The sequence below is a fragment of the Mycteria americana genome, chromosome 15 (genome assembly GCF_035582795.1).
Source record: "Mycteria americana isolate JAX WOST 10 ecotype Jacksonville Zoo and Gardens chromosome 15, USCA_MyAme_1.0, whole genome shotgun sequence".
Taxonomy (NCBI): domain Eukaryota; kingdom Metazoa; phylum Chordata; class Aves; order Ciconiiformes; family Ciconiidae; genus Mycteria; species Mycteria americana.
This window is the reverse complement of record NC_134379.1, coordinates 468,848-489,404: the sequence shown is the minus strand read 5'-3', so window position 1 is coordinate 489,404 and position 20,557 is coordinate 468,848. Positions and strand designations below refer to the sequence as shown.

Here is a 20,557-nt window from a genome sequence, read left to right as displayed (position 1 = left end):
TGAACAACTTGCTTGCTTTGATGCATAAAGCAGCAGAGAAAGTAGCATACAAAAGCCCCTCCGAGGACTGCAGCTAAGCACAGACCCAGCATCATCCACAGGTACATGCTCTCAGCCAGTTAAACGCTCCTCCTCACACGGAGCAGCTGAACCTTCCACCAAAACATCCAAGAGCAGACAGAAATACACCAGCTTTTGCCAGCGTGGGTGCAGGAGGGGGAACGGGTCCCACCACCCATCCCCACCATCCTCGCTGTCCAGGGCCACACCAGTGAAACCAGCTCCCTGCTCTCGTGCCTCGCACAAAGCGAGGCAGCTCAGCCCGAGAGCGTGGAGCTCTGCAGGCACTAAAATGTGGAGGTCACTGGTAGCACCTCATCTTTCTCTGACTAGAAGTATGTGAGAAGTACCCGCAAAGCCACCCCATTTCTGCCCTGCAGGGAATACAACCTGCGTAAAGGAAGTCCTTCACCATAATTCAGAAAGTCTCACTGTAAACAGCATCTCTTAGTCACAGAAAGCTCTTCATGCTCCCTAGAAATGAAACACCTTGGCCTCTGAAAAACACTGCCATCACTCGCCAGAGCTTGGACTTCCACCCTGGTATCTGAGGATGGCACACCAATGCAGGACACCATTCATCTGGTTACTGCTTGTGCTACGAGGCACATTAAAACCAACTCTTCACTGAGTCTTGAGGATTTCAAACAACTGGAGGACAAAGGTGGAAAAAAAAAAACTTTCACAGCTTTTGAAGTGACCATTTAAAGTCTACTCCTCCACCCGTAAGGCTTCTGCACAACAGACCAACTTAATGTTTTCTTCCTCAGGACTAGAGATCAGTGTTGTACAGAGCACGCTACCAATTCTTCCCCACTGATTTTCTTTAATTTGCACTACCATCCCCCTCCACCCACAACAAGGCTTCCTGCACAAAGCCTAGGCACATCATAAGAGCGTGCTAGTGTCACAAGTAATTTCAGGCCCTGACATTCCTGATGTCTTGGCCCACATCTTAGGGCTTTTCTTTTTTTTTTTTAAATCATTCAGTGATGTTTTTCTAAGTAGCACTGGGAAAAAATAGCCTACCCTTTACTTAAAAAATGGCTTTTCAACCAAATTAACAGGTCACAAAAAGGCATAATAGCCTCTCCGTTCAAAAATGACAGCAGAGAAAACTTACGCAGCACACAGTTTGAATTCATGCAAACGTTGAAAACCTTTTCTGTAACAGCTCTTATGAGCAAATCCCACGCAAGTCTACATCTATTTTTCTCTGTGCCTCCAAAATAGCAGAGTTCAGTGTTATACACCAACAAAGGGCACTTTTACAAGCACAGAAGATGGATGTTCTCAGTGCCTGGTGTCAACACCTAATGACAGAAGCTGCTTTCCCAAATCAGAAAAACATACTTGCAAGATGACCCAGCTGGAAAACTGCATTTGCACCTAAGTAGACATTGCGCACAGAGACCCATTTTTCATGGCAATTTTCTATTACTCACTAAAGTAATCCTCAAACTGGCAAAACTAGCCTTAATGTAAACTAAAAAAACTCCCAATCTTTTTTAATGTGTTGGCTGGAAATTCAAGCTTTCTGCACAAAAATACAACATGCGGTTGAACTGTAGCCTCTAATCCTAGTAAAGGGTTTTCCCTTCCAAGCTCACCTTGAAGAGCTCAGTAATTAGAGAGGGAAAGAAAGAGACTGCTAAGGTTCTCCAAGCTAATGATAGTTATTAAATATAACAAGTTTACTTGCATCACAGCAGAAACCCGATGGGTGTTTCTGCAGTACACGCAGCTCACACCGCCAAGAAGCAGCACAAGTTGATCTGGGCACCACGCACGTTCACTGCTCCCGCTGCACCCCACGCACACCGGCACGCTCAGCACCAACAGCTGCCGCCATCACAAGCCACAACCAACTCTGTAAAGCAGCTTGCTGCCTCTCCACCAGCGTCCTTGAGGCCGGGTGGAAGTCAGCCCCAAGAAGCCACACGGCAGGGTGGCAGGCAGCGACCATCCCAGGGCTGGGGCACGGACACACCACCCATAGGGGACTATCCACGTGGTCTCGATATTCAGGGCACTCTGCCCAGATGGCCCCGTCGGAGATCAAGGCCATCCCAGGCGGTTAATAAACAGGTGCTACATTATCCAGAGATCCCTTTTTAGTGAAGCTTTTTAAAAAAGAAGGAACAAAAGAAAAAAAAGAGTTTATTTCAGTGTTGCTTCAAGACAATCTCTATGCAGCTGCAACTACCTCTGCAGAACAACCCAAGATGAGAACTAGCTCAGGACTGATCCATGTATCAGGCACTCTACTAACCATTACAAGTTACTTTTTAAAAGAGCAATTTTCACTTCTCACCTTCACCTCTACTCAGTGTTTCCTCTAACACCCACACCAGCTCTTCACGCTTGCAAGTCATTATAAAAAAGTATATTCCCTATTCCCGAAAAGCATCTTTAGTATGGTGATTGTGCTGGTACTGGGCTCCAAGCTCTGCACAAACAGGCAAGTTACTTCTGTGGAAAATTCCCTATGGGGTAACCTGACCTATTACAATAACAATCAAAACTTTCAAGAAGTTTGAGCCTTAGGGATAAGTAACTTCTGGCTGGTAAAGGCAGAACAAGCTCTAAGAATCAAGAAGAGATAAGAAACTTTCATCGCATTTAGTAGAAAAAATTATTTTTGGCACAACAAATGGACTACCAGAAACAAGTCTACTCACCACTTTCTCCTCTGAGGAGATGTCTAGAGGTACTAGAGGGAACTGTGCCCCCATCAAAATTTGGTACAACAGTTTATGATGTTATAACCCCGTCCTCCCCCTCTGTGATCTCTGAATATAACACAAAGCATAAAATCTCATTTCCTCACACTGCCTCCAGTCATGGGAAACCAGTTTTTGATATCTTGTGCAGGCCTGTGGGACTAGCAGCATCCATTTCACGGAAAGACAAAGAAGTGACACTTTTCTGCTGAAAGACCAGAGAAGCACAGAAGGGTCCCTGCCAGTGCGAATCTTGCCCTAGCTCTCGCGTCACGCCACCAGCTCACACACCCGGCTCACTGGGATTTTATGCAGTTGCAGGATACCGATTCCCACAGCCCACGGACGGATTTCCTTCTGCTCTGCTGCTTCTGAAAGCTTTGCCATTGCTGCAGGGAGATCCCTACCTACCTTAGTCCACTTATTTTTATGGCACAGGCATGAAAGTAGTGAAAGATGAATCAAGTTGCTCATGCTAACTGCAGCACCCAGCCTAGTTTCTCAGCAGCCTCTATTTCCTCCTGCCCTCCCCCATCACGACATGCTAGTGGGCTTGATTGAATTGATGCAAATTGCAGTACTTTACTGCCATTGTTATAACCTTATTTCCACACATTCCTCACATACAAAACTGTCCCACACCACTGTTCTGGATGCACAGCCTAGAGAGGCTCAGACTCGCACTGAGGTTAAGAGGAGGTGCAAGCACAGACACCAGCAGCCAAACTATCCACGCTGTCTCTAGCTTCGGGGATCTTTCGACAAGCTGAATCTACGGCTTTTCAGCTCACGCACCCACGGTGATAAATCTCTGATAGCACAGATCATAGAAAGAGAAGCTGAGACAAAGAGATAGCAGAGGTCATCTAGTCCCTACGACTGCTTTTCATCTTCCTGTAACACTGTAGTCTAAAAGCTTCCAGCTCTCCACTAGCAACACCAGCACCCCTCTCCCGAACACAGATCATACTTGCTCAAGAAGCAGCTCCTCTCTCCAGCAATGCCAAACGGGCACGTAGTGCCATCTCATCCCTTTTATACATCCCCTGTCTCTGCAGGGTAACACCCTGGCCACAGCTGAGCCCAGCCAGGACCAGCCCCCTCAGCACACCTGCAAACACCTGCAAAACTGGTTTAACCCTACGTCTGCCAGCAAACAGCATTGGGCTGGTGCCTTTTACACTACTTCCCTGACATTGGAGTTTGTGAAATTCCACAAGAAGAATGAGAACGCTGCCATTTTTTTTAACAGCACACAGTTAAACTTCCACTGTTTCTTGTATTTCAGATTGGTCTTCATCAGTATATCAAAGCTTTCCTAATCATATGGATTCCATTGTTCAAAAATACTAATACTACAATACTAAGCAGCAGCATCTCTCCATGCTGTGTGGTCACCATCAGCTGCTGCCCCATGTTGCATGAAAATCCCAGCCACAAAATCCACACCTGCACCGGCAGTCCCCAGAAACCAAGTGTGTAAGATACATACCACCGGGTCCCCTAGGCTCCTGTGGCGTTATCAGCCCTAGGGCAAACTGGTTTCAGAAGAGAGATATCTATGTTTCTAAACAACGAGGTAATGAAAATCTTAACAATGAGAAAAATATAGGTAACACAAAGAGAGTTCAGAAATTGAGACATGCTTGTAGACACACTCAGACTACATGTGGAGAACTTGCACAGTTTGCAGAGACAAGTGTTTGAAAATGAGGCATATCTGCTCTGCTGTTGCCCTTGCCTCCTGAACTCGGGCCCCTTGTGCACGCTTGCTAAGACACGTCTTCAACGACCTCCTGATCTGTACTCTTTTCCCTCATGCGGTTCTTGTGCCACTGGGAAGGATGACCATCCCTCAGCAAGGTCCTCCTCAGCCACCTCAATGGACACCCTTCACAAAGCATATGGTCAATTCAGCCAACTGCAGTGATTAAAATGACTTGTGTTGTAGGCATGCAAAATGACACCAAGACTATGACCTGATAGTGAGCTGCTTTCTTGCCTTGAAAGGACTAGCACCTCTGCTCCAAAAATGCAACTGGCGGTGGGTGTCAATGGGTGCTGTCACCCCAAACTCACCTGTCTCCATCAGAGCCACCTGCGAGGAGTCTCCAGCCCTCTATACCCTGCACTGCTACATCAGCATCCCACCTGCAGCCACTGCCTGCTTCAACGGTCCCAAAAAAGCAAATTATTTATATGCCTTTCATTAAGAAAAAAAAGAAAAAGAAATTAGAAGAGTTCTCTGACTGTCCGCACTCTGTGTAAGAAATATTTAGGAAAATGAGACCCCCTCCAGATTCTGGCATATTCATTTCAGTGTGACACTTCAGGCATGATTTAACTTCCCCCTCCCACAACTTCTCTATAAAATCCCTGCTCCACCTGTATTTAAGTCCTTTCTAAAGACCTGCTTCTGCTATGATGCCCACATAGAATATTTATGGTGGTTATTCCCCTTCTGACGTTTGTCCTTAATTTGCAAGCATCTGTGAGCATAAACCGATGCTCCTGAACTGTGTGAAGGGATTCCCTTGCTCAGTCAGATCCACCACAAGCAAATAATGAATGCAGAAAGCTGACAAAATCAACCCATTAGCTCTGTGCACAGCACCTCACAGACCAATATCCTAAATTTGCCATTAATTCTTTGATTAAGCACATAACTGAATGAGGCTGAAGTAAAGCAGAAACAGCAAAGCCATGCTACTTGGCTGCACAGCCTCTGCCAATTGCACTGGAGGAAGTACCTTGTACAGTGCACTCTGTATAATAGTTTGCGGATGAGCATGGTTTGAAAAGCACCCATCAAACATACTCTGGTCTTAAAGGCTTCACACAAGCATAATTAGTGACACATTAACCTGTAATTGATAAATCATCTCTCATTTATTTCCTCCTTGCTTTACCTAAGAAGGCACCTGCCTTGACATGGAAAGGACTGGTCTTAGGAAATGACTGAGATGAACAGTTCCCTTCTTTCAAACGTTTGTAGTATTTTTGGTGTGATTCATCAGACATACAAGAGGTCTACATCTGAGCTTGTTACTGAGACACCCTTTGCAGTCAATAGAGAAAACCAGGCACTTTCAGGACACAGTCTGCTTCATCCTGAAGTAAATGTCTAAAATGGGCCAAAAGCATCGCATCCCAGGGCCCTTGTTGGGTCTGAAAGACCTGAGGTAGCTACTGCACTGCAGCTATCTCCTCTGTAGGCATCTGCAGCTCCGGGAGATTAATCTCACCATAGTCTACTGATTTGCAAATACTGATGAGTTTCTTTCCGCATTTTTCCCTCAATCATGACATGTGCACTGCAGCATAATCAAACACACGGAAAAGCCTTTTAGGAGCCAGTCACATCCTCTGATTCAGACAGGGTAGCCTGATTTTCTCTTTCTTTCCCCACAAACGAGAACGCTTACACAGCAGGTACCACCACGGCACTGCTCACATTCAGTTGCAGAACAGAGTGCCCAGTCCTGCTCACCGGAGTAATCCAGCCGGTGATTACTGTCTTCACAGGACCCAGGCACTATCACGATACACCCAAGCTGCACGGAGGCTTGGTCTCAGGGTAACTCTGAGAAGGGCTAAGCATATCTTCAGCCCGATCAGCCACTGAAGAATTCACCACAGACCTCCAGCTGCCTCTCTCACACTGATGGGTACAAGTGCAACTTCCCAACAGCCAGTTTGAACATTTTTCCAATTACTACCTCCATGGGCTTGCCAAGCCTTCGCAATCATCAGTCACGACGGTTATCATTATACTTCACGGTGTAGAAATTAAATGCCACCTTTTTACAAAGCCAATAAAATGTTATTGAATTTTTCTTTTAAAACCAAGTTGTTGGCCTGACTGACTGGCATGTTTATCAACCTGCTCCCTACCCACACCTTGTAAGGGGCCTGCATTAAAGAGTTTGCATTAAATCCAAGGAGGAATCTGCCAGCAACACTTCAAGAACGAAATGGTGTGACACATAAGAATGCACAGCTATATATAAGGCTGCTATCCTGTTAACATGTTCTTCTGTCTTCCAGGGAACACGATTGTTCTTGACAGCTGTTAATAAGAACTGATCTAAGTAGCTGCACCGCTTCTGCACGCATGCAGGCAAAGACAGCAGCTAGGCCTGCGGACTGCGGGAAACGTGCCTTTCTGAAATCAAAGAAATACACAGGTCAAATTACTGGCAGTCACCCAATTCGTTTACTCTTAAAACTCAATCTCCCCCACTGTTTACTTGCACTTTTACTGCATTTCTTTCTGAATTGCTGGGAAAAATGTTCATATACCATAGCAGATGACCAGTCCCGGTCATCTAGCTAATAGTTTGTTTAGTTTTTGTGGGTTTTTTCTAAATAATCAAAAAAGTAGTTGGGCTCAAGTTTTTCTCAAGTTTTATCCCCACGTGACTCAATTCAAGCAACCCAGAAAGCCCTTCAAACAGCAAACGAAGAGCTGTCGATCATGAGGTACTATGCAAGTTACATAGTTGGGTATGGTTTGTAAAAAATATGCTGCTTATTTTTTCTTTAAACGTGCTGAAGCGGTATGGGGGCCTTGTGTTGGCTCTTAACAGATGACTTTTACCCTCTGGATTATTGAAAATCCACGTCCCACAGAAGACAGCAATAAGTACTGAGATCCCGCATTGTCCTTTGCAACAGAAGCGCTGAGAAGCAGCAGTGGGCAAATCCAAAAATAGGTCATTCAGCTTCTCCCCATCAGCTCACTGCAGGGTATAGTGTCAGTTTAATTTCTTCATTTAGTTCCTTCTGCTTCCCATAACACTGCTTTCGAATCAGAACATGGGAATAGGACATGCTAGCTGCGTTTGCAAATCTTTGTACACACAAAACTCCCGCCTTCAAATGAGATTAACCTTCAGGCAAAATTAAGATACACACAGCAAGCACACAGTGTAGTGGAGGAGAAGCCACCAGCATACACCACCTAGGAAATGGACAAATAAGAGGTGTGCTTCACTTTGGGATCTCATAGATTTGTATTAAAGTTTTCACTATGACAAAAGATTGTTTAAAAAAAAATGTATGGAGAGGCATGTAGGGAAGCTTTTACCAGGGCAGGAGGGTCATACAGAAACGGATTGCCTCCTGCCACTGTTAAAGAATAAAAATGTGTCTTAAGCTTCAGGGTAACACACTGAAATCCCAGTGAATGTGAAACGTCAGCAGTGTTTCAGGAGTATGATGCCATGTTCTCTGAGTACCTGTCCTGGTGAGGCTGAGCTTCCTTTTCTTACTCAGATTTGTACTTTTAATCTGATAAACTTTTTCTGCTTGGTAAATACAACCTATCTAATTTTTTTTAAGAAAGAGACAATAACAAAACAAATCCTCATTACCAAGCAAAATGATTGCACACTTATTTTCATGGTTTCTCTAGTATCTTCCAGTTCTTTTCTCCCAGGACAAATCTAGACCAAGCTCTTACAAACTTTCTCTGTTGAACAGGGAGGAGCACATCGATTCTTTATTGCCATCTAGTGACCAAAGCTATTTCCACTTGCACATCAAACTGGATTACAAATCTGGGGAATTTTGAAACCAGCGAGAGCAAAAGAGAAAGCAAGCTTGCTTCTCACCCTTAACTTTGTGCTACCCTATCCATATCCCTTATGGACCTCAGATTTGCAGTAAGTGTAGGCCACTGCTGCTTTCATACAGTCCTTTGTCTCCGCAAATGAACAGGTTCTTTACCCTCCCTCTAGAGCTCAGCAGTTTAGAAAGAGGTCATTCTGCAAAAATTAATAGCCTTGTTTTGTCCCCAGGGAGCTCACAGAGCTTGGGAAGGGGGTCACCTTGCTGGACAGGGCAAGCACAGCACCTCCAGGACCAGGGTAACGTTTGGGGTAGCTGTAACAGCCATTTCCTCACCTTGGGAGAAGGAAGGAGTCAGATTGTTTTCAGGTGTTTTCAAGATCCTTCCGAGAGGTATTTTCACTTGGCTCATATTTTCTGGGGGCTCACAAGCAGCTCTCTTCTTGCTGAGACAAACTCCCAGCAGCTAGCTCTCGTATCTGCACGCAGGGCAGCAAAGCATGCCCCAGGAAGACTTCAGGAGTGCCTCCAGTCCCTGGACACTTGGCTTGCTGGTCTCCTTATCCGGATGCTGTTGTCTTTAACCTAGCTGGGAGCCTGAAGTTACTAATTACTGAACGGTAACAGTGCCCAGGCCTGTGTAGCCTCGGAGCGACACAGAGACCACGAGGCGCTGCTGCGCGCCCGGCAGCGGGACGGACCGCGGGCGAGGCGGCGCCCGCCTCTCCTCCGCCCCCAGGCCCGGCCTCCCGCCGCGCCGCCGTGTGGCTCCCGCCAGTACCACTAACGGCCACACGATGACACTGCAGCATAGGTTTCCGAAATAAGCCCCGCTGTTTCGAGGGGGCGAGGGAATACCGCTTCTTCAGTCACTAGGCCTTCTCCCCACCCCCGAAAAAGAGGGTTGTAAGGCTAAAGCTGGCCTTGTGCTCCCATGTAAGTTTTGTGACGCGTTTCAGACAGAGCCACTGTGGTTCCTGTCTCGCAGGACAAGATGTGACGCCACGGCTGTCCTGTCCTGTCAGGCTAACCCGCGAGGGAGCGTGGCCTTAGTCCGCAGCTGTCCTGTGATAACAGGGCTGGTGCGAGCACCATCCCTTTACCTGCCTGTTCCTGCCCATTTGTTGTCCTGTCTGGTGAACTGGGCTGTTTCCGGGTGCAAAGCATCTTCTTTTGCGTTTGGGCAGCAAAGCTTTCAAAGTTCCTTTCCAAAAGGGCTGAAAATGTTTTCCTGTCTTTCTCTGTATAAAGATTTAGATTGCGGAGCATGAGCTGCCTACCCGGTTTGTCTCCAAACTTGTTTTCCTCGTTTACTTGTGGACTCTTTTCAGACCATGTTATGTTTACCAGCTCTCTTCAAACAGACTTCGAAGAATAAGGAAAGAGTTCCTGGGAAGCCTGGTAAGTCCAGCTTTGCTGGAGCCTGTACAAACCCCAAGATACACAACAGAGCGAGAGAGCTTATGCTTGTGTGGACATCCATCAAGTCCATTGTTGTAATGTGTATCAAAGCATAATAAGAATACTAAACTATGTGAAAGTCTAATGAGTGCAGAATAAAAGAGGATAAATTTATGCATAGAGTGATAAGGCTTTAACGGACGTGCTTTCACAGCCTTTTCCTCTGCCCCTAAATACAGGAAATTGTGTTTCATAGCACCATGTTCAATGTTAGACCTGCTTACCAGGAGTTCAGAATGATTTTTTAAAAACTTAAAATAAACCTTAGTGAGAGCGCTGTCTTAGACTGTGTTTGAAAATCCCTTCCTAAACGTGGTCAGAGTACTCCTGCATTCAAATGCATTCACTAGACACTGATCAGCAAAACATCTGGGACAGACAGGGAGTGAAGTTATGCACTCTTGGCATTTGAGTAGCAGAGTTTCAGATTCAGATTAATGAGGTCTGAACGCATGTAGGAAAAGCTGTTGATTGTTACAAACAGCCTCTATGCTGCAAAGGTCAAGGGAGCCTCGGAAGTCACTAACACTTGTCAGACCAGCCGCTGTCCCGCTCACAATGCTGACACTAGCCCAGTGGTTACAAGGCTGGAAGTTATCTCCTCTTGGGACGTCCATTGGTGCATTTCAGGTCGGTCCTGCCCTGATGTGTCAGATATGCCTACAATATGCATAAATGAGCCTGGGCCCTTGCTGAATCACTGAGAGAGTTTATGAACTCAGCCTGACCTCACATCCCATGTGTGCTTGTGCATAAACGGTGCAGATATCAACAAGTTTGGATCTGAGAAGTAAGATGTTACTCAAATTATAGGTCAGCATATGCACATTAGTTCCAGCCATCGGCCTGTAAGATTGAACACTGCTAAAGGTGGATGAGAGGAAAATGGCACCTTGTAGTAAAACTGTTCTGTTAACGTGTTTTAGTGTTTATTGATGTGAGACGCCAAGCAGCAAAGGATGCTTCACAAATGCTCACAGACATTAGCGTAAAACATCCACTCACACTTCATGTTTAACTTTTCCACCATTGGGCTCTATCAATTTCCATTTCTGTATCAGAAGATAAACACCCTCAGTTATCCTTGGATGTGTCTGCAATCTCCCAAGACTAAGCTGTTTGTGCTAGCCCTAGGTTCAGTGGTTCAGTGAAGAAGAGCAGGATTTAATGTGTTTTAATTTCACTGGGCCATGCCCTGAAAAACACTAAGGTCTCAGCTCTCAGTGAGGGCAAGGGGAATTGGTGGCGCTCAACAGGACAAGGAATTCTGAATTCCTTTTTCCCTTCTCTCCTCCAGAACAAAAATTTTTAAATAAGCTGCTCTCCTTGCTGAAGTGGGTGGAAAAAGTACATTCCTAAGGCAAGCTTACACAGAAATATTTGAAATGGCAGCAGCTGTCGAGCCTCCATCACTTTTACAATTTGCTGGTGAAACCTTTTAAATGCCTCTCTTGATAAGGAATAAAACTCTGAGTCACTCTTTGTTCTTGATCCAGAGTAGCAAGTCACTTTTATTTGTTGATAAAGCTATCACACTTTCAGTGCCTTTTGCTAAAGCTGAGCGAAGCTTCAATCTGAAGATGTCCCTCTATTTCCAGATTTAATCATGAGTGCTGTGGAAAGAGTCTTCTGCAAAACAAAGCCCAGTTATGAGTGTTTTTAAAGTTTCGGTTTTACAGCCTTCATATGTCATCACTCAGTTGAACAATATAAAAAAACCACAATGCAAGTCAAATAATCCGTGTAATTACCATGTACTTACTTTTATTTCAAGACTAGAGTCCTGTAATTCAAAACTAGACAAACCCCCTATTTCTCACTTTGGTGCTCTCTCTCTTTAATTTACCAGGAGAGGAAAGTTTTACAGGGAGAAGTAATACCTCATTTACTGAACCAAGTAGAAAAAGGACAGCTTGAGAACAACTGCTTTCAGTTTCACTTAATTAATTGGACTGAGAGGAAACGATACAGCTTAGGAACTGAAAAGCAGAGGGGGATGTTAGCAAAGAGGGAAGTGTTAAGATTCACAGCCTGTCTGCGGCAGGGTGAGGACAGAGACTTACTGCCTATGTGGATCAGTGCAAGCTCAACTGGAGGTATTGTCTGGCATAATTATATCAATGCTTCTACTGAATATGCAGTTTTTACTATGGAGAAAAAATAATTTTACTTCTTGTCGTCCGAAACTATTCTTTAACTGTCCATTCAGTGTGGAGCAGACAGACCTGGGACAGAACATCTGTTCTGTGAAATCTTTTGTGCTGCTCTCTGCTTACAGTAGGGAAGGTACTGCACTGTGCATAGTAGCATAATTTGAGAGGCACAATATGTGTTACTTTGAGTCAAGAGAGTGAAAACATACCGGCTGTGAAGCAATGCTTGCTTAATGCAACCTCATGGGAACCCGCTGTGAGTTGGAAGCTAAAGAGCTTTGTGATATTCCAAGTACTAGCTTTTCTAGACGCACTTCCTCTGCAAAATATCCCATTGTTCCTATTAACCCAATGTAGAATAATCCTGAATGATGAATTCTATTCTAAATTTCTGAAATTCTGCAGTACCTTTTTCTCCATGGTTTGATTTTTGTTTCATCCTAGCATTTTTCAAAGATGTCAAACGTAGACATTTGATCTAGAAAAATAAGTAACAGTCATATAAGAGGAGAATTTAACATTATATTCAACGTGCAATCATATTCAGTAGGGAGGTAACTGGGCCCCTTTGTTGGGATGGAAAATTAGCTAGAGCTCCATCTCTGATGCAGCTGACATACAATCATACTATTTGCTTAGCAGGAACAGTATCAGCCTTCAGCAAATAAGGGCAGTTGCTGAAGACTTTCCAGGATTTGAGCTTAAAATTAATGGAGTCATGGTTATTATTTTCCTAAAACTCAAGCAGACTACAGGCAATGGATCTTGTTTGTGTAGATGTGAGCATAAATAGCCAATGGAATTAACAAATTCCATGATTTACAGAGACTGTTCCTATGGCCAGCATTTCAAGAAGCTATGGAATCCAGAAATGGGCGCTCGGACCCCAGGCAGTGTGGAGATAAGTAGTGCCTCTGTAGGTATGGCCCTTTGCATGTAGGAGGCAGAGTCCAATGTCTCACTTCTCACCTCATGTTTCTGAAGGGTTGGAAGCGGCAGAAGAATGTTGCAATGGGCACAGGTCACCAGCATGTCAAAAGACTGGGTGTCTTTAAGAGCTTGAGGTGATGTGGAAAGTCCGCCTCTTGTGGGAGAGGGAAAGCCAATCTTTTTGTTCTTTGGGGGCTTAAGCAAGGTTTTGGACATCAATGGCTGGTCCCTTCCTTTGCCTTTGGGACGGACATCTTTCCACACCACTGCATTCTCAGAGCAGGAAGAGGGAGCCAGGGAGGAAGAAGACTGTGGTGGATCACTGATGAGTTTTGAAGTTGACTGGCCAGCAAGAACTTTTGTCAGCTCATGGGCTGCACTGCATTTGTTCTGTTAAAAGAGAGCATGCATAATGAGGTGAAGGTTGGCATTACACCCAGCTGTGTGGTTATGTTGTGATTTGCAACAGACGTAAGTCATGGGGAGGGACAGTGAACACCACCTCACAGTGATGCTTCAGCTGAATACATTATATCATGGAATCATAGTTTGAAGAGCCAAAACACACTGCCCTTCCTTACCCAATATATAGCTTTTCAGAGAAATAACCTGGCTGGAAATTAAGGACAGGCCATTCCCTTGTTCAATTTCAAATGTGCTTACCAGATGTTGGGAGTATTGGTCATCTGGGAATGACTTATTGCACTTCTGACAAAGATTGCCACCAGTACCTTCAGAAGGAAAAAAATTTGAGAGAAACACAGTACTGACACTAGTCATCTAGACAGGCTGCTCAGATCCACTTGCGGTCATGGTTCTAGAGAAACACAGAATGCTGATTCCACTGGCCAAGAAGGAATTAGAGCTGTGACTACATTTTGCTTCTGGCCCCACCTAAAACCCATCCACCATCCCTTCTCACAAACTTCAGGATATTTGAAATTTCAGTCCAGGCCCATGTTTTGTGGCTCAAGATGCCTCACTCCTACCGTGGCCTAGCTAATTCTGTTGCTAGGAGGTTTTGCTATCTGTAGTTTATTTTGCCAACCACTGCACCTACTGATGCCTGTTCTTTTCTGGAATCATTGACAGAATTAATGAATTTTTTTGTCTTGACATACTCTGTCCAATACCTTAGGCCTAATAAAGCGGCTCTCAACTTCAAGAAATCAAGGTATGCCTCACTGGCTTTATATATGAAGTAGGAGGAAATTCTAAATCATATTTTCTCCTGTGCGACAAATAGAGGAAGAAGTTCCACTTATTTTCTGACAGAAGGAATTTCACTTCTAGGATATAAGGGAGGCATAAAAGAACATAGCCAATGAGCTACCAGTCAGTGGAACCACTCTGGCTTTACAATAACCACCATAATAGAAAGTAACACTTGGCCCTTTCACTGTGGTTGGTTAAACAACAATCCCCTCCAGCCTGGATTACTGAGAATTGTAGAGAAGGCAGGAGAATTTTCACTGAGATTTAACAGAGCTGACCCAGTCCATGACAATGAGAAATTTTGCTTACCAGTGGGGCAAATAAATGTTGCATTAGTGGATGCTTCACTGGTTTGAAAGTTCACATCCTTATGATAGGACAGACCACTGTTCTGACAAATATCTTTGTGTTTGTTCTGGTCTTTGTACATGATGTATTTATTACACTCCGAACACCACTCTGTTCGGCTGGCACAGGTGTTCAGGTGTTCCTGCAGCTTGTTGAAGGGCATTTCAAGCTCACAGATCTTGCATTTCATTGCTCGTTTCTGGCATTCCTTGTTCTGCACATGAACAGAGGAAATTATTGCAAATTTTCTATCAATACTAAAAGAGGGCATTGGGTGAGAGCAATGAGTGACTGTTTAAGAATGCACTCCTTAAGGGGTATCTACACAACCAAATGCAGGCTTAGCTGTATTAGGAGTTCACCTATCTAGGCTATCCTTAATTTAGGATGATTTTGGCAATATAAGGCAAAATGGGAATCAATAGCAGTGAAGATGTTCTGTGTCAGTACAGGTTAGCAACAGAGCACAAGCCCACCTAGAAAATTCCAATACCTCAGCTACCACCACCAGGGGAAGCCTGCTGTGTCTTCACTGCTTTGGTTCCTTGAAATGGTTAGACTACAGCTAGCATGGACAGGCTGCTCTCACTTCCCAGCCTCTGCCAATTCTTTTGTCTATCTCCTCCTTAGCTGTTTCCTTGACTCCTGCTTTGTATAACCACTCCTTTGGACAGGCAGGTAATATGAGTGTTCGGGCAGGACGGAAATGTCTTTGAGAAGCCCTCAGAGAACATCAGCTGGAGGTGCCAAGGATGAGAAAGTAATAGATTATCTCCTGGAACAGACTGTCCCATCACAACTGGATGGGCAACCGCCATGGGCTATACTTATTTACAAGGGGGAAAAGGTATGCCAAAACACTGCAACTGTTGAGAGGTTTAAGTTTCTTCAGGGTCCAGGATAGGAGTCAGGGATTTACATGTTTTTGCTGTTGAACCCATTAGTGTGACTCTTGGTGGCTGGTCAAGGGGGTCATCCTAGAAGGTAAAAAGTACTGCACTCCATACTTACCTCATGATGCTCCAACTGGTATTGCTGCATCCTTTGGTGGCAAAGATTACATCTGACCTGCAAGCAAAACATACAGCAGTTCATTGGGAGCGTAGGAGGATGGTTAGTGCTTTCATATGTCAATACAACTTCAAGCTGCTGAGATGATCTTCCTGTCATTTTCATCCCAATCATTGACAAGCTGTTGGTGAATTTTTGTTTCTCTGTCAGGCCTGAGCTGTGTTGATGAGATTTTGAGGAAAACAGATATCTGATGAATCTGCAGGAAGCTGTCATTCTGTGCGAGGATCCAGTTCTCAGTGATGCCCATGTGAAACGCAAAGTGTGATGTGAAATAAAGAGTATGTATTCAAAATTTTGACTGAGGTTTAACTTAAAAATATAGGTCTGATATTGAGCTAATCTAAATTATAATAGCCCCTCTGAAAACATAGGAGGTATGCTAGTTTTCTATAGGTTTGCCATGAGAGCTACTCAGGTGTTCTGTTAAGTAACTGAAATCAATGGAATTGCTAAAACAATGAAACTAGTAAGACAGAATAAAAAGTCATGCCTGTGTACTCATGCTTCAACATAGTACCTCTAGCTACAGGATTCTTAATGCTATACTAAAAATGCTATTGCCTCACTATATGAAGAGCTGATAAATTTACTCTGCCCATTCAGTTTTGTTAAAAAAGTGCATTGATGTCATAGCTTTGTACAAGCAAGATTTATGTCACATCAGGTACTGTCTGTCTTCCTCTAATCAAATCATTTAACTTGCATGCTCTGGCTAATTCACAAGCACTAGGAGCACGTATCCGTACCTGATCTGTAATTTGTATTGATGGGAAAACTGAGATATCACAGTGGAAGCTTTATTCTCTTAAGCTGAGTGTGCAATAAGATCAAAAGGTGCTGTAACCAGGCCTGAAGGGTCATATCAGACCCTTACAGATTTTCTGGTCAAACAATTACACAACTTCAAATCTAGTTAATATAGAGCACAGTACCATGAACATACTACTTCAGGGCTGGCAGAGCTTTTTGCTATTTGCAAGAAAACCCTGAAGAATGTGTAGCGTTCCTCACCTGCTTGTGTGCTTCTGTTTGATGGTCTTTCATATCCTTTTGGGCAACTGGTTCATCACATTCTGGACAGAGAGTGAGAAACCGCAAGCAGTGGGCCTCATGGAGGGAGAAATTGGCAGCAGACACATCTCGTTTACTACCAAGCACATAAATAGGAAAGAGAGAAGAGTAAATTAATTGGTGTGGTGGGTTGACCCTGGCCAGCAGCCAAGCACCCACACAGCTGCTCACTCACCACCACCCCACCGCACACACAGTGGGACGGGGGGGGAAATAGGAAGAACAGAAGGGAGAAAATTTGTAGGTTGAGATAAAGACAGTTTAATACTTGAAGGAAAGGGATGGGGGGGGGGGGGGGGGGACACGACACACAAGTGAAGCAAATGACATCACTCACCACCTCCCACAGGCATACCTATGCCCAACCAGTCTTTGAACAATAGCCACCTTGGAGGCAAAACAAAAAGCCCCAACCCTGTTCTTCTTCCTCTACTGCAGTTTTTATTCCTGAGCATGAGGTTATACAGTATGGAATATCCTTTTGGTCAGTTGGGCTCAGCTGTCCCGGATGTGTCCCCTCCCAAACTCTTGCTCACCCCCAGCTTACTCACTGGGGGCAGGGGCAGCGTGGGGAGAAAGAGAAAACCTTGACACTGTGCAAGCACTGTTCAGCAAAGGCCAAAACACTGATCTGTTATCAACACCATTTTAGCCACAAATACAAAACACAGCACCGTAAGGGTGTGTTATGTTATGTGTATTATGTGTGCTATGAAGAAAATTAACTCCATCCCAGCCAGACCCAGTACAACTGGTTACAATTCAACTAGTTTGTCCCTAAAAACTAGAAATAAGTATTTGTCTTTCCGATTCATCTTAATGAGACATTTAGAGACTGAATTCTGTTACTCATTCTGTCCTGCCATATTACCAGGAATATTTCTGAAAGGGACACAGCAGCTGCTAGAGGCTCCTGGTATATTTGTCTAAAAATTGTTTCAGGAAAAGCTGCAGCTGTTGTTTACATTGTTTACAGACGTGGAAAGAAAAGAAGGGCCCCTCTTCTGGGTGTCATCTAAGGCATCACAAGATTTACAGCTCTTTGGCTCCCAGCGGACCAATTTAAGGTAGCCCAGCCAAGCAGCTGCTCTGTTCAGATGAAGGCTACCACTGAGCTGAGATACACAGATGTCACCATGCTCAGTGGGTTCAGGAAGAGCCACTTAAGTTTATTGGGAAATCACTTATTTGATTTTAATAATCGATGTGTTCACAACATTAGTGACAAGAATTGAGATACAGTTCAACAGGGCTTGGGTAAGACCTCCTGAAGAAGCTCCCAGGTGCAAACCTTAAGCAGTGTAAAACTTCCATTGCTTGCCTTGAAACAGCTTCAGGATGACTGACATGTACACCAGCTGATTTTCTGACTTCCTCTGCCAGCTGGGTCTGGGACCTTGATCCCACGGGACCTGTCTTAGGATGTCTGCCTCACTGCCCTCACTTCAGGCTCAGAGACATTAGTGCACCAGGCAACAGGAGGCGAGGTGTATCCCTGTCATTTCAAAGCCTTTACAGCACTGGGCCCAGGACCCTGCGGCAGGAGGTACTGATGCCTGACACAAGAGAGTGATGGTCCTTAGGACATGGCAGCTGGAGGTAAGCCCATGCAACCTTTCTGGCCTACAAGAGTAGGAAGACTGCCTGAAAGGACATGTACACCTCCAGCTCTGCTACTTTGAGGAGATGTGTGAGGCAGAACAGTTGATGCCATCTGGGCTTTCTGCACTAGTCTTTGTTCCAAACTCTGACATCATGTCTGGGCCACAGAACCAGTCTGCCCAACATATTTGCTGGTTGTGCAATGTGGAGGGAATGGCCAGGATGAGGCTACATAAATCACGAACCGCCCAGCCCCAAGACAGAGCAGCCACAGCAAAAAAAGCCCTGGGGCAGTGAACTCCTCAAGGAAATCTGCTTTAGACATGAGGAGAAGCTTCTCATGATCATGATGGATAAGTAATGGAATGGATTTCCTGTGGGAATGTGTCATCTCTGTCACCAGAGTTTTTAAGAATTGGTTAGAGGCATCTATCAGAAGTTTTAGGCAAAGTAGGTCTGCCAAGGAGTCTGATCGGTGTGCAGCAACTGCTTTATTCAAAGCATCCCCTACAACCCTTTAGAACATAATGCACAGGCTCTCTTTGTGCAAGGCTAAGCATTAGTTTTTCTTTGTGACCAAATAAAATTGAGGCTAACCTCAATTGAGGTTAACCTCGTGTTTAACCTTTCTAAGTTTGACTCTTTTTTTTAATTGCAGTGCTTCACAGTCTTCGTTCATATAATTTGCCCAATGGCCTAGCTACTAGTTGAGACACACCAAGCTACGCTATCCTCATGGGCCTTTTCAGCATTCTATTCGATGAGAGATGGCCAGTTACCCTGAAAAAATGAATATTTTATCACTTAACTGCAAATATAGCAACAGAAGGAAATATAAGCCATGAGGGAAAACTGAGGCAGCTGCTGGGTTTGGCATGGTCCATGCACTGACTCCTCTGCCAGATACTGCAAAATTACCCACAGTGATATTATGTAAAAAGAGAACGTGCAGCGTAGGAGAGGGCTGTGGAAGAAACCTCTCCTCAGCAAAGTAGCAAGAAAGCAGCAATCTGGAAATACGAAAATCATACAAAATATGTTTGTTTAGTACTCAATGGCTAGCATACACCCCATCTGTCGTGTGGTTCTTCCCCTTCTCCCCCTGTTACAGGAGACCTAGATAACATTAAGGAAAATCCTAGAAAACTCTTGAAATCCCCACACTTTGTAGGGGTGGAGAGGGAGAAAGATCTCTTACCAATTTTTGCAGAACCTGCTCTCTTCTGTCATGATTTTTCTTTTTATTCTGCTGGATATCCTTTCTTCTAAGAGCAGAGAGGAAAAAAAACCGAAACTGAAAGCCTCTGTTGCACTAACTCCACCCCAAACAGCTGCTTAGCCAGAAATTCTTTAAAGGAGAAACAGCAGCATTGCCAGACAAGTATTAGTTTTTAGTGCAAGTTCCACATACAGATTAGTTCGCTAGTCCTTAGAGGAACTACAGAGTGTCACTTTCCTTCTTTCCCAAATAAGTTTAATTTACAGTAGCTGGCTTACGCAGCAGGCAGGGCTGCTGCCTGGAGCTGCCTGAAGCAGTCCTCTGCCCCACTGCAGCAGGGCTGGCTGACCCAGCCAGCCTCTGCCCCCAACACCCGGGCATGTCAGGCTGGACGGGGCTCTGAGCAACCTCATCTAGTTGAAGATGTCCCTGCTTATTGCAGGGGGGTTGGACTAGATGGCCGCTCAGCCACAGCCCTTGCCTGGCTGATGTCACCACAGCCGTTGTTCTCTCAGCCGTCCAGGCTGACAGGCCACAGGGCTGGTCTGCAGTGAGCAGGGAGGGCAGAGGCACGCTGCAGCCCCCTCCACCTCTGGAGCGGTGGTCTTGGTAGCATCCAGCCTCACAAACCCACCTTGGCCTCCCTGGGGCAATGCTGTCCCACTCAGACAAAAACAGCCAGCTAGTGGAGAGGAAATATTTGCGCACCATCACCACGGGGGAGAAACCCAGCGCCGGTCCTCCAGCGTCACCTCACCAAGCCCCACAACGTGGCTGCTCAGCCTTGTCCCAGCAGACTCCCAGGCCCCACTGTTTCCCCACTGACCCTTGGACCACTTCAGGCTATCTAAGTATGTGCAAGGTGAAACCTCCACCCTGCATTAACCAGCTTTTCTTTTTCTCCCTGGTGATATTCTGTCATGGTTGGGACTGACTAACAGCACTAGAGGCCCCAGGTGAAGCAGGTCCTGCCGGTCACCAGACCTCAGCTGGGGGTCATACAACTCTACATTTTTACATAGGGAACTTTAGAAGAAATGTAAGTTAGAGAGAAAAAGGAACAGAACTTTACGTTTTCTTTTCAATGCCAATACCAGTATCTTCAGGATTTTCTGATGGAAGGCCTAGCA

The 20,557-nt window shown here is 45.0% G+C and overlaps 1 protein-coding gene across 3 annotated transcripts; it reads right to left on the bottom strand.

Moving 5' to 3' along the window:
• Nucleotides 1–10,821: 10,821 nt before the first annotated feature.
• XAF1 (XIAP associated factor 1) lies at nucleotides 10,822–19,507 on the bottom strand. 3 transcript variants are annotated; one of them, XM_075518271.1, is made up of 8 exons: nucleotides 19,407–19,507; nucleotides 16,547–16,682; nucleotides 15,473–15,529; nucleotides 14,423–14,675; nucleotides 13,562–13,629; nucleotides 12,938–13,288; nucleotides 12,377–12,446; nucleotides 10,822–11,444 (listed from the first exon to the last, which is right to left on the bottom strand). In XM_075518271.1, the coding sequence occupies exons 1-8, from the start codon at nucleotides 19,436–19,438 to the stop codon at nucleotides 11,416–11,418; spliced, it is 996 nt and encodes a 331-aa protein (XP_075374386.1). In that variant the 5' UTR covers nucleotides 19,439–19,507; the 3' UTR covers nucleotides 10,822–11,415. The 3 variants fall into 3 exon arrangements, with proteins under 3 accessions (XP_075374386.1, XP_075374385.1, XP_075374387.1); XM_075518270.1 differs by lacking the exon at nucleotides 10,822–11,444 and having other exon boundaries at nucleotides 11,466–12,446; XM_075518272.1 differs by lacking the exon at nucleotides 10,822–11,444 and having other exon boundaries at nucleotides 11,466–12,446; nucleotides 16,547–16,642; nucleotides 19,407–19,463.
• Nucleotides 19,508–20,557: the final 1,050 nt, after the last annotated feature.